This window comes from Telmatherina bonti (assembly GCF_933228915.1).
Source record: "Telmatherina bonti genome assembly, chromosome: 7".
NCBI lineage: Eukaryota > Metazoa > Chordata > Actinopteri > Atheriniformes > Telmatherinidae > Telmatherina > Telmatherina bonti.
In genome coordinates, this window is record NC_136625.1 from 22,181,993 (window position 1) to 22,196,403 (window position 14,411).

The following is a 14,411-nucleotide window of genomic DNA, read 5'->3' on the forward strand; positions in this document are numbered from 1 at the left end:
ACTCCTTTCTTTTGGTGTCAGTTGAGTCATAAATTGATTTATGAGTTAATAAACACTTTATACAGTACACAGATCAACAAAATGTGGAATGTAACATCATCTTTGCAACAATTTGTCTTTCCTTTCTGACGTTGACGAGCGGCTTCATGCTTCATACGTCTCTGGAGCTTCATTGTAGATACCGGAGCAAAGATCCACTGTGGAAGCACGTAAAACTCTATTAGCATAATGACTTCCCTGTTTAAGTGGATTGTGGCTTCATGTATTGAAAACTCAGTTACAGACATCCTTGACAAACTTTCTCATGTATTGAAAATGACGCTTCTTTATTCCCTGGTTTGCGGCATCAGCGCTTTGTTTAAGATGAACTGATTTAGATAAAAAAAAGGAAAAAAAAGGTGGAATTGTGGTAGTATTTTGCAAAACCAGGTGCTTAAAGACAGTTCATGGTTTCGTTTTGGTTACTTAAGCGTTTTGGCATTGTCAAACTTTCTGTTGCTGTGATGATGACAAAAGAAAAAAAAAAAAATCAAGACTGTTTCTCCTCGTCCCGCAAAGATCAACAAAACAGCAGATTTTCTGCTTTTTCTGTAACTGCCATTTCACTGACGTGCTGCAGATCCAAGGCCGGCATTGCGTGAAACAATTCAAGGTGAAATCTCTTGTATCTTAATGAATGATGTCAAGCTTGTCTGATTTGATGACAAGTATTTATTTATTGTTTTACAGATAACATACTTCACAGGGTTACCTTAGAGGTAAAAATCTCCGGACAGAACTCAGTTTTGACTCGTCTGAGACAGAGGGGGAAAGATGAACATACTTTTATCGAGCACACATTGTAAACAACTGAGCAATATTTAAGTCTAAATGGCGTACCATAGGATAGGTGAGAGACAACAAAATGTAAATAAGAAGATGTGCCTCTTGCTTGCAAAGACAAAAGTTTCATTTTTTACAAAAACAAATGATGTTCACTGACAATTTTTCTACTCTTCTTAGTGGCTGAGAGGTAGAATGAAGTATTTTCAGTTGAAACCAATGATTTTGTTTATTTACTTTATCTTATCATTTCATCATGATGGGTGAAAGCATTACGAGTGAATAAGGAACCCCAGCCTTCTGATTATAATGTGAAATCTGTACAAACTCCTTTGATTGCAAGTGTTTCGTTTTTCATTGTGAAATTTCTTGTTTGTATCCCAAAAGTCCAACGTCACAAGCAGAGGAAACGTTATTTCATTTTTCAGGTTAGGATTTCACAGGACCTCGCTGAACTGTGGAACGGTGAATTCCTTTGTTTAATACTGTGAAAAGCAACATCAGTTCATGTTTTCTGTGGATGAGGTGAAGAGATGGATATATTCAGTTGGAAGTATCTGAATGGACGCTTCCGGGTCCTTCTGTGGGCGATGTCACTGACGAAGGAGTCGGAGCATCCTGCCAGCCACCGTTTGTCTGTGAAGATACATAAAAAGTCGGTTTAGTGGAAACAAGGAAACACAGGCATGATGTAAACTGCATGGATTCTCATTCAAAAAGTTTAATTTATAAAAAATCTAATCAAATTACTTTAAATAGTTTTAAAATCCTTACTGCTTTATGATACAAAGTTGTAATTGGCTATTTTAAAAGGAGGTAAAATAGTGATGAACAATAGAAAAAAATACAATGAAACACAAAGATGGAACTTATTGGTCTGATTTCATTTCGTGTTTTTAGTTTGCTGTGAAATGCAAGATTTTGTAGACAGGTTTAAGATTTCTAGAAAATCCCAAGCTTTTAGAAATATTTGGTTGGAAGTTGGTCCTCTGTAGTTCATAGCTTTAAGAAGAGTTCGTTTTTGTGTTTAGCTGAGTTTAATTAATGGACAATTACGGTATATTTAAAAAAAAACAAAACAAAACTGTGCAGTGCTTCTCTTCTGTAAATGCACATACTATGTAATTCATTTACACATATTTTACTTTAATACCCAACGCTCCATGCTGAATTAAATTATCAAACTATTTACAAAAAAAACAAAAAACAAAAAACGATTATGTTTGTTCACAGAAGTCCTGTCATTTAAGGAATGTTTTGAAAGGCCTCTGATACATGGCTGGAAGTGAGATCAAAAGTTTGATATTATCTTTCTATGGTGAATCTAAAGCTTCTCAGATTCTCAGACTGTTAAACCCCAAACTACCTGAATTTATTTTTCTTTAACTAAGAACAAGACATATGTTTGGTCAAGAGAAAAAACATCTATGGTAGTCACTGAAATCTTCAAAACCTCATTTATAATTGTGCATCAAGAAGGTTGATGCCGCGCATTTAGTCTACACAGAATAACAACAGTTTTAAGTGGTCCCTTTCTCTATGTGCACAAGTAAGCTGCATGCCCTCACCTAAAAGCGTACTGTACCATGTAGAAGTTCACTAGTTTTAAGAGTCATGCAACAATTAGTGTTGAAACAAGAACAGCTTTGAGGAGGAAAAAAACAGTAATTTAAACACTCCACATGGACCAAACAGAATGTTAAAAACTGACCAACAGATTACACGAGCTTTTGGTTTGTCTGTGTTACCAAACAGCTAAATATGGTAGAAATTTAGATAAACCTTGCTCCGCAGCTCTAACAAGTCAAAACTCAGCGTGGTAGTTCTTTAAGTTTGTTTGTGGGTTATACCATCCAAGTGCTTCCAGTGCTAGTTTGGAGCCAGGGCCTAAAATAATCCCACAGTATTTATTAGTATGAACCACTGATGAAACTGGTGACACTCTTTATCATGTGATCCTGTGACATATTACCAACAACTAGATATTAATACAATGGTGGTTTTAAACGCACACAATGGTTTATTATGCAATGAAAGAGGACATTATCAGAGGAGGCAAGGAAAAGCAAGAGAGATAGTTGCAGAGCAAGAGTCTACACAGGACAGACTTTTATTGATGCGAAGACCTCAGATAAGAGACAGGATTGAAGAAGATGAATATAGAATTAATCTTTCAAAGAAATTAAATAGCATTTACCTCCCATATATATGTGTATATATATATATATATATATATATATATATATATATATATATATATATATATATATATATATATATATATATATATATATATATATATATATGTATATATATATATATTATATATATATATTTGTTGATTAATAGTAATAATAATAATAATAATAATTATATATATATATATATATATATATATATATATATATATATATATATATATATATATATATATATATATATATATATATATATATATATATATATATATTTTCCAGCTGCAGTCTTTAATATAAATTACAACAACAAAAAACATTTGAAAGGTAACACTAGCATGGTCAGTCATCCTGCTTTGATTAGTTTTTATCCACAAGGTGGAAAAAAAAACATCTTCGGATTCTGGTCAAGCTGATAGTGTTATGTTGAGATTCGTCATAATCTTCAAAAAGATTAATTCTTAACTTAAAGCAAAGATGAAGGACGTTCTCCACAGCAGTGATGTGTGTACAACATTCACTCTAACAGACAGAGCACTGAACCACTAAAAGATTTAAAAAGCTATTCTTGTGCTTCTTCTCTCATTTCCCCTCCACACAGCTGACATTATGTGAGATAAACAGAGGAGATGAGACACAGAATACACAGAGCTTTCATGTATCTCAGAGTATACCCCTGAGGTGGTTGATAAAAGAATAAATTATCACAATAAAAAATAGCTATTTAAAATGGAAGCCATCTCAAATCATGATAAAAGGTCGACTAAAGACCATTTAGGACATTAATAGCAATTTCCACGCTATTAGTGAGAGCTGGGAATGTGCTTTGGCAGCCTCTTATTTCCAAACCCTGTTATTTTGCGTAAAGACCGTCTGTCATCTCATTCAGAAGCAAAACGAATGAGGGGGAAGAAAAAAAAAAACATTTCCACTCTCAAAGAGGCGACACCCACGAGCAATTTAAAGGGTGTAATTGCTGTTCAAGGATAAAGAAGGAGAGGTGAACTACGAGAGTTCAGTAAGTAAATCTTTGAGGGAAAAAATATCATTTGGGCTCCTTAAAAAAAAAAAAAAAAAAAAAAAAAAAAAATTAATTCATAAGCTTCACTGAAACACAGACACTTTTGATTTTACTATCAAAACACCATATGAAGAACCTATAGTCTTCATCACTAATACAGCTATTTTCATTTCTAAAACCCCATGAGTATTATTTGTTTTTAAAGTATGTTTTTGATTTGATTTTTATTTTGACAGAATGTAGTGGCTGGACTAGATTTGTTGAATAGTTTCTTTTTTAAAAAAAAAAATTAAATCTATAAAAGATCTGAGAGGTTCTTAATAAAACTATTTACAACAATTATTATTTTAAAGTAGCCATAGCTTGATTTATGTTGATAAATAGTCAATCATCATCAAATTAATAACGATAGGCTCAGTTTCTCTTAATAAGTATCTGAATGTGTTCAAGAATGCATTCAAATGACCCTGAATGTCATTCAAACTTTAAAAGCTATTATTTTAATTTAAATACAAACACAGTTTATTAAGTTATGCTAACCTATTCATAATCCTGAAAATTACATTTTAACCCCCTCCCCCACATATATGTTTATATGAAATACAATACTAATCACATTTATATATATATCTTTTCTATATGCAAAATAATGTTGCTATTTTTAGGTTTTTGGTTTCCACTCTGTAATGAAGAGTTCTGCAATATGCACAAACTACATATTAACTTCAGATTCCAAAAACCCCCAAATGAAACTTCCAATTCAAGTTTAATTTTGTACTTTTTTCGGCTTCTCTTTGTCTAAGTCACAAGTCACAACAACTGCCATTTGAGCCTGTTGCGTTTTGTAGCAAGCTGTATGCATTCGTGCTCCTATTTTAGCACGAGGGGTGTTGCAGGCTTGGCTGTCAGTGCTGCTGTTCCTGTGGATGACTGATCTGACCAATGTGCTTGGACTGTTAGCCCAAAGCCCCGCTCTTTCTGTCCCTGTGACTGTCGTATTGATTCTGCTCAGCCCCGCGCACCCTGTCGCTATGGATCTACATGCTAACACACCGCCTCCAGTGTCGCCTGTTCCAATCAACCCAGCCCTGCCTAGCCCAACCCCTCTCAAACCAGCAAGGAGACCAAGAAACTGGTGCAGCCTTGAACAGTCTAGTTTGGAAGTTATTTTAAGAATTAGTAACAGGGAACTTTCGCATTGTGAAGTCAGACTCGAAAGGGACGGTAAGTATGTCCTATTCTTTATGTCCTATGGTGCCAATGAGAGAGAGGCATCGGGAGGGAAGATGACACCTGTGTCCTTGTTTCTGTCGACTGCAGGTGCCTCACTAACGCTAATATCCTCCGACATGTCCAGCTCGCACTCAGCCTGGTAGCTGCCTCATTGGCTGCCACCAAGGGAACGTGTGGAGCGTGGGGGTGGGGGGCTTTGCCTGCCCTGGCAAAGTCTGCTAAGTGGCATCCCAGTGTGCATACGGATTTAGATTCTATAATACACATCAAGCAGAACAGCAAAAAAAAATGTTAAGAAGGACAGAAGGAGACTGTTTACAGGTCTTACGTTGATGCCCTGTGGACTGTACATCTGGCTGGCTGCGAGGCTGTCACTGTATCCTCCGGTCTGGCTGATAACATGGCGAAGGGTATCCACCTGAAACAGCAGGGACACAGACAAAAGGCCTGGTCAGACAAAAGCTATGGATAACAAAGACAGCAATGCACAGGGAAAGGTCAGTCTGATAATAAAAGGGTATCATAAACAGGAAAAGGTTACAAACAGCAAATCTGAATGATTTGGCCACTAATGCAAACTCGATAACAAACAAAGCAAAAGAACAAAATGCTAAAAAAAAAAAAAAAAAAATGACAGAAAGTAATTAATTATGAGAGTATTTGTGGTTGTTGATGAAAAATCCACTCCAGAAAAAAAAAGAAATTAGTTGTTGTACATAACACACTGCTGTCTGTATTGTTTACTAAAATATGCCGACATGCAGACATAAGTTATAAACACATAAAACTGTTCCCATGTGAACAATCAAATAGGACATTAATGTTGATTATCATTTTGTTTTTGTTTAAGGTATGTTTAATTACTGCTTTTTACATGAGTAAATGAAGACTGCTTGTGCATAAAAACCCACTTCACACCCCACTGAGAAACATGATATTATCTTATTTCCACTATATATTGTTGTTGGAGAGATTGGTCGAAGGCTGCTTCCTTTTAAAAATGTATCTAACTTCCTGAACTACTTTCCCAGCTGACTAAAACTTCATTGCCACATTCAGAAAGTGAACTAGGTGGGAAATACACTTAAGATCTCTGTTTTGCAAAGCCTTAATTTTCTTACTGCCTTTTATCTGTTGAGCAAATGGAAAAAAAAATGCAGGCTGCGCTGACAAGTTGAAGTACATTACTGATGTCAGGTCACTGGCAGAATCTCACGCACATGAGCCTGATATGTATCGCAACATGACACAGAAATATAATCAAGTTGCCATTATGCAGATCTATGTTAGAAATAGTCAACAAATGAATGGTGGGAAATGCTGGTTTATGAATTTGGAGTTGAAGATGTGTGATCACCTGATCCTATCTAACTACAAAATAAGTTATTAATTATTAAACTTTACTATTTTTTAAAGCATTTCTAACAATGATTTTAAAAAAATTGAGTTAAATGTATCAAAAGAACATCATAGTTTATATCAGATTTATCAACAGTGTATCACCGAATGGACAGTTATGCTGTAAACACAGCAGTGTGTAATGCATGGGTTAAACATTTACAAGTCTTTTGTGTATACTAAAGGCTGTCAAAATATTGATATCTGTTGCTCAACTAGATGTGAATTACACACAAAGCAATGCTGATCTAGTTTTCTGAGTAAGGCCATTCTGCATTGGTAACTTATCTAGCTATTTATTTATTTTAACTATTTATTTTAACCCCAGTGACATCGTCACCTCCCATCAAGGTTATCCTTTCCACATATTCATGAATGGCCAAAAGCATTTGGTAACCTCAAGCATCTGAATTGCTAAAGGAATAAGTGTAGGATAATGAAATGATGCTAAAAGCATTAAAACCAGGAGAGAATTTCACCTTGGGTGGTGATTTCTTAATTTATGGTGAGAGTTGTAACACTTTGTTGGTCATAACTGTCCACTGGGGCAAGGTCAGGGAGCCAGAGTGCACCAGTGGCTATGTGAACCCTTGTCAGGAGTGCTGATGAGTGTTGCAACGTTTCCAAAACTGTCTGCAGTCGTCTATTCAGCTGCGACTTGACAATGGTATCTGCATTAATGCAAGGCTTCAGGCAATTTGTAACCTCGGTCTCACTGTGTAGGTCAGCTTATAATGGGCATGTAGATTCCCAAACTGGTCAGCGGTTGAAAAACATCACAAATGATCTTGAGGACTTTGTCGGTTTTTGGTCACTTAAGGCGCTAAGCTTGGAGAGGCGCCTACCTGGGATTGTATGTTGGCCCCAACCTGCCCCCCTTGGTATGAGTCCCCATTGAGGGACTGTACACTCATGAACAAGTCTCCGGAGTTTGACATGTTAAAAGAGCCAGCAGAACCTGAGAATACACAGAGGCAGAGAAGAAGACAGAGAGCAGGACAAAGATTAGAAGACAGAATAAAGAATTTGAGAAGAAGAGAGGGATAGAGAAAGGAATTAAAATGACCATGCATAAGCAAAAGAGCAATAAGAGGGTTAGTTAGAGAGGGTGGCAGGCATCTTGTAAAGGCTGTTTCTACGACTTGCACACGGCATGAGCAGAACGTCAACATTAAAATAATAGATGAACCATTACGTCAAAGGATAATCCACAAACAGAAACAATCAGACGGACTCTCATTGCAAAACTGCTTAAGTTAAACCAAAGCGTATGGATTATATTACTGTTAAATGTCTGGGCTGCTAGTGTTTCATTAAGGAAGTAATAATTGATGCGCAGGAAGGTCCAAAGAATCGTCTTCGTCCTTTAATGGAACCCAGCTCCCCAGATGTAAAGAAACCATCGCGTAACTTGATTTCAACACCCGGTCCTAATCCAATACAGTAGCAAAGTCTCTATATGACAAAAGACTCCGCTTGCCCTCTGAGCAGCTTAATGGCATACATGAGGTCAACCGGACAAGAGGCAGGAAAAATTAACGTCCACAAGACCAAGAGGCCAATAACAGAGAGAGAAAGAAAATGAGAGAGGCAGGAAAAAAAGCCAAGAGAAGAAATGAAACAGGGGCAGCAGGAAAGCCAAAGCAAACCTCTTGGTTCATTAAGGAAAAGTCGGGCAATCTATTTATTTATAGCGAAGGAACTTTTCAGCTGCGGTTAAGGTATGAGAAGACCGCTGTGTACACCAGTCTGCTCCAGTGTTTGACAGAGGATGATCAGGAGTGTCTTTTAACGCAACCAAACAGCCTGAAATCAGAACCCAAAACTCACCTGCTGAGTTTGGAGTTGACGGGGAGTTGGCCTGGCTGCCATGAGCCGACACACTGGTCGCATTGACCGCAGTCCTCGCTGCATACATGTTGGCCTCTTCCTGGAACTTGCCGATGTTTTTCTTGTATCGGATTCTCTTGTTCCCAAACCAGTTTGATACCTGTTAGAACACCAGTGAGTTTAATCAGAACAGGACTAACTTCAGTGTGTCCACAAAAAGTCTGGTTTATGCTTCCTGCACCTTGCAGTACAAGCTGTTGTTGCTACCATGGCAGAGTGGAGTGGTTTTGAATGCAGTTTTATATATATAAATCTTTGGGGAAAAAAAAGGGAATTTCAGTTTAAATATGAAATTAAAAGATTAAAGTTTTTAGACAAACAACAGGAATCCTTTAGTTCGGCTGTAAACAGCTATAATCAATTAATTATTTTCATTTCTTATTGTCCTCTACAATTTGGCTCGGAGTGCTCACATATGTATTCAGACACTGAGCACAAATAAACAATCTATGTAATTATTAATGTAATAAATTGGATTAGAGAAAAATGCAGTCTAATTTAGAATTAGATACTGAGAATACTACACTTGGCAAAAAGGTACGCGTCTACAAATGTTGTTTTTGTCTTAAAACACCTTGTTCGCTTAAAATAAAGGACATTTAGCATATTCAGTATTTATGGCCTGTTAAATCATATTACCCCAACATAAATGCTGAGCTGTAATGTTTCCCTTGAATGCAGCAAAAAGCTTTAGGCTGATTGACTGCTTTCCTTTATTAACCAACCCAGATATACAACATTTTTTAATCCAGGAACTTTTCTTGAGCTGCATTTCTGCTTTTTACAAGAATTTCTGGGACAGAAAATTGGTACTAATATGAAGAAAACATAGTCTGCAACTAAACTTACAAACATTAAAAATCCCAAAACACTGCAAACATAACAAAATAGAGGCCACGAAAGGAACAATCTCTGCTAATACATTATTGTAAATGGATTATCTTTTTCACTGTTAACAGTATTTGGCCCCAACTGGTTCTCACATGCTATTTGTCAGCTATTTTCACCATTCCCAACCCAGCAGTGCCCAGTTTGATGACCAGCACTTGAGAAAATATCCAATGGAGCAAGTGAAAAGACGTCCTTTCCGGTTACCTGTGACACAGTAATGCCACATTTCTTGGCCAGTTCTTCTTTGGCCTCCTCGCTGGGATAGGGGTTACTGAGATGGGAGTAAAAATACTCATTTAGGATCTCCGTTGCCTGTTTGTTGAAGTTCCTCCTCTTTCGTCTGGACAGAAAGAGACAGAAACAAAGACATGGAGATGATCATTAGAGCAGCATTTGTCATATAAATAAAATGATGAAATTCTTCTCCTCTCTTGTAAAGGTTTTTAAATATTACAACAAAGATTTCAAGCTGGATGAAATAAGAGGGAAAGTAAAACCATAGTCGGACTGAAACATCAAAAGAAGCAACTGGATCTGACTGAGTGACGGCATGACTTAAAACAAGAAAAAAAACCCCATCACAACAAAGGGAGGAATTTTTTGTGGCCAGTCACAATGACACACACACACAGACACACACACACACACACAGACCTGGCATCAAGAAAGCGTGAGCGCAGGATCATAACGGCCTCACAGGTGCTCTGTTTCAGCTGCATCTGGATGGAGCTGAACTTGCGGTGGATGATGCTGACCATGCGCTCGATCTCTTTTGGCGAGATGGGTCGTGTTCGAGACTGCTCCCTCAGCAGGTTCATCACATGGGTGGTGAACTCATTGCACGCCTGGATGCACAGACAGACGGGATTCATAAGAAGAATAACTATCTCAGAGGCTCGACAGCTTCTGACAGAACAAAAGGGTGAAATTGGATTCTGGAGAGGCTGCACCTTCACTGGTGGGCCTTGGCTTCACGCAAGCACTGCTGATAGTGCAGCAGCAGTGGTGTTACAGGTAATAAGAACAGTGTAAATTAAAGCAGCAGACACGGCGCGATGTTTCAAACCAAACAAATGTGGCAGCGGAGTCATGCGGTGGAGGCAGCGAGACTCGCAGCACTCTGAATATTAAAAAGACTTCTCTTCAATGGAAGAGAAAATGTGACGAGTGAAGCGAAATCTAAAATGACAGCAGGCTTTCAGTCCCGTTCATGTTCAAGAGGTTTAAACTGTCTTCGTCTCTTTTCACTCCATCTTTCCATCTACCTCTTTCTCTCTCTGTCTGAATCAGTCACTGGATATGACTGCATTCAGAGTCAAGGTGTCTGTTGCTTGTCAACACCAGGGTTACGTCAGTCAAAGTGATGCACTGAGCAGCCGTTCTGCTTGCACACACACGCTAGACACTACTCACTCATACGCACGCAGGGTGTACATAGCGTGGTGACACAAAAATGCTCAGGTATATATTGACTGTGACAGTTAGCGATGACTAGCCTTCCTCGGAGAAGATGACAAACCCAGAACGCTTAGACTTCCGAGGGAATGACAAGACGTTACAGTCTTGGAAGAGAGCTGGTGTGTGACTGATATAATGGCTGCTTGCCTGCTGAAGCTAGCATTTCTGAAAGCTTGGCTTGTCATGAGTTGTCCTGCGACTGCTCATTTCAAGAGCATTGTACTATTATACTCAACAGGGACAAGTTCAAATTGTAAAGGAAACATCCATTGCATATATTCACTTGTTCCTGTTCAAGGCTTATAAGATGGAGTTTTGCCGAGCTTGAATCAGGCAATAATGATCCTAAACAGACGGATTCACTTCAACACACTGGAACCGACTAGTGATAGAGGATCACATTCACTGTTTAAGAGAAAAGATTAGGAGTGTCAGTGCTAGAGCTTAAATTTAATACAATTTCATATGTTTTTCAAAGGTGCACCGACATCTATATTCTTGAAATGAATGAATAAATGAACTGAAATAAAGCCGTAACTTTATTTTGAAGTTTTAAAAAAAAAAAATTAAGAGTAAAACTCACAACAGGACTTTTTAGACTAATACGTCTGTAAAGAGGTGATAAACCTTGAATGAATCTAAAAAGTGAGAGACATCGGACTCTACCTCACCTCAACATTAAGGGAAAATCTAATACATGAAAATAAGATTTGAATCCATTAGGACTTAACGCAACATCCTCGTGTTTAAACCTTTCAGACCTAACATGACATTTACTTCTTTCTTTCAAGCTCAACGTGACACAGGTGGGCTAAATACTTATCAAGACATGCAGCAAATGATTTTTTTTAACTGAAATGTTCATTAAAAATAGCTTAGACATCTTTTTTTAATGTATTTAAGGTTTTCACACTTAAATAGTTTGTAAAAAATCTTTCAGTTCTCTTGTGAAGGTAAGAAATAAAGTAAGCAGGTTTTCAGCTTTCAGTAAGTTGTGCTTTAACACTTCTTAGACATGATAATGCCTTGGATTTTAAGGGGTTAAAACAGAGAACGGCTTATATGGCAGATAACTGCTTTAAGTGTGTGTGTGTGTGTGTGTGTGTGTGATTCTGCTTCTTCAGTTGAGCAAACAGCTTAAAATGATGCTTGACGTAGGAATCCAGTACACTTATATATCAAGATGTAATAGCAGTATAAATATTGTCTACATCCAGAGGAACTGAGCATGCATTATCCATGATATACTTTCCACCAGAGAACACCAGTTATGTTTGAGAGCAGCAGATACTAAAGAAAAAAGCTGCTGGTCCCCACCTGTTCGTACTTCTCCAGTTCTGTGTGGTAGATTTGTCGGATCTGAGACAACTTGGCCCGGTAGTCAGAGTGTTCTGCTGAGTTGTCGGCGCCAACGCCACCGGTGGCTGCCGCGGCGGCTGCCGCAGCTGCAGACCCTCCGCCTTTCTCTGGCCCGGCCACACCCTCTGCCAGCAGCATGTTGTCCAGACGCATCAGCTGGGGATCTGGAGGCTCCTCCTCCTGGGCACCACGGATACTGAGCACTACAGAAGACAGAACAGGGGGACATGAAAACGCTGCCACTAAGCAACTATCTTAACACACATCTTTAAAATGACTCAACGGCATAGTATAAGGGGTTATTTTACAATGGCTGAAAAAAGATCAAACCACTCATTCTGCTATTCCCTGCAGAGAAAAGTTCCTGAAATATGTCCATCGTTAGAAAAGTTCAAGCCCATGCCATAAAACCCTGCAACCTTACAGAGTCTGGCAGCCATAAAACGATCATTTCATTGATTCTGACCATCATTTAATGTAAAAATTCACTCAGCCTCCTCCCAGAGTTCATCTGTCTCTGCCGTGTATTTTCTCTGACTGTGTTTAGTTTGTAGCTAATGATTATCTGAACTTGTCACATCAAGTTTGAATACAAAAATGAATGAACTATATGTTTTGTATTATTTCTGATTGTTTCTGCAAGTATAAAAACAAATAACCACTGACCTGCCGTTTAAATACTTCACCTGTAACATCAAAAGTGCTGTCTTTATATTTACCACAATGTTCCATTTATCCTGTTCGGGTAAGAAAGTGTTTGATCCTGATTATAGACGCTCTGCTGACACTCATCCACCATGATGTGGATTGGAAGGTGTGAACACCTCTAATGCAGGCGTGCTGAGCTGCCGACGCACATACAACACACACACTCGCAGCCAAATGATACATAAAAAGACGAAAAAAAAACAAAACTGTTTCACTACCTTACACACTCCTCGTCTCTCTTAAAGATGGAAGATAAATGTAAACAGACGCCACTCTTTCAAAGCCTTAATAGAGCTGTGCTGTTTGATTCACGCACCCATGTATTTTACCATCGCTTTGACAACCAGCTCTATTGCCCTGCCTCTTTCTGCCACCAGAAGGCTCCCTCGCTAAAGAAGCAGAGCGTCCTTTTTTTCAGAGGTGCCGAAAGCAGCCGACCAGGTGCGGCCCTCCTTTCCATCCACTGTCTTCAAGGACAAAGACGAAGCTGCCGCGGCCTGTCTCATAGACACTCTATTCCATGAATCTATTACGGTGCCACCCCACATACTGTATGTCTCCTCTGTGATGACTGGAGACAGTGAGGGTAAATGACAGGCTGTGTGACAGAACAGCAAAGCCACGCTGCAGCTGAGCAGTCTCAGGTCACAGCAGCAGCTCCTTTGTATTGAGGATGTAAGGCTCAGTCGCCCTGTGACCTTTCTGCCGAGCGGGGAGTCCAGATGGATTCCAGGGGCTGCGTGGGGAGCTCCTCTGCCCTATTCCTCCTCCCTTTCGGCGACCCCCCTCCTCTACCCCCTTTCTTTCCCTCCCTTTTTCTCCTCAAGCAACAACATCATCCATTCCCATCAGCTCCAACACGTGAGCAAGCTCCGCTCAAGAGGCAAATGTCAATGGCTATCAGACGGCTGGAAAAGGTCAGGAGTTCAGATGTGGAGCAGAGGCAAGAATGTGTGTGTGTATGTGCATGTGTGAGTGGGCGCTTGTGCACATGGACTGGTAGATGAATATGTGGATATTTTTCATGTGAATCACACCAGCGGGAAATTATAACACTCGCCAATTTGATTCTGACAAAATAGTGGCACATCCCAACCTGAGGGGGAATCTAATGAGCCTAAGAGTGATTTATTTATTCCCTCCAAGTCCCCGAGTGCACAACTAAAAGCATGAAATGGATTAAATAAATACAATTAATAAGGAAAATCAAACAATTCACTGTGCTGTGGCATAATTACCCTAACCACAGCCATCAGCTTTATTTATTTCTGTTCAGTAATAGCAATGAAATCGATTAGTCCCCAATGCTAGTCAGAGTGCTCATTGTGAACTCTGCAACCATGGACAATACATTAACGTAATCACCTGACAGAGGGACGTGCCCTCTATTACTATAAATCACATGTGGCACAATAACACCAAAAACCTTTTAAACA

General features: G+C 38.7%; 1 protein-coding gene across 4 annotated transcripts in view; it reads right to left on the minus strand.

Moving 5' to 3' along the window:
- Positions 1-743: 743 nt before the first annotated feature.
- Positions 744-14,411, minus strand: part of pbx1a (pre-B-cell leukemia homeobox 1a) — a 48,339-nt gene continuing 34,671 nt past the window's right edge. Inside the window, exons 3-9 of one of the 4 annotated variants that reach the window (XM_079243339.1) lie at positions 12,226-12,470; positions 10,105-10,295; positions 9,655-9,790; positions 8,500-8,659; positions 7,515-7,627; positions 5,591-5,689; positions 744-1,458 (exon numbers count right to left, since the gene is read on the minus strand). In XM_079243339.1, coding sequence (XP_079099465.1) covers positions 1,366-1,458; positions 5,591-5,689; positions 7,515-7,627; positions 8,500-8,659; positions 9,655-9,790; positions 10,105-10,295; positions 12,226-12,470 — 1,037 coding nt within the window. In that variant the 3' untranslated portion in view covers positions 744-1,365. The remainder of the gene's footprint in view (positions 1,459-5,590; positions 5,690-7,514; positions 7,628-8,499; positions 8,660-9,654; positions 9,791-10,104; positions 10,296-12,225; positions 12,471-14,411) is intronic. The other 3 variants (XM_079243340.1, XR_013771367.1, XM_079243341.1) reach the window with 3 other exon arrangements.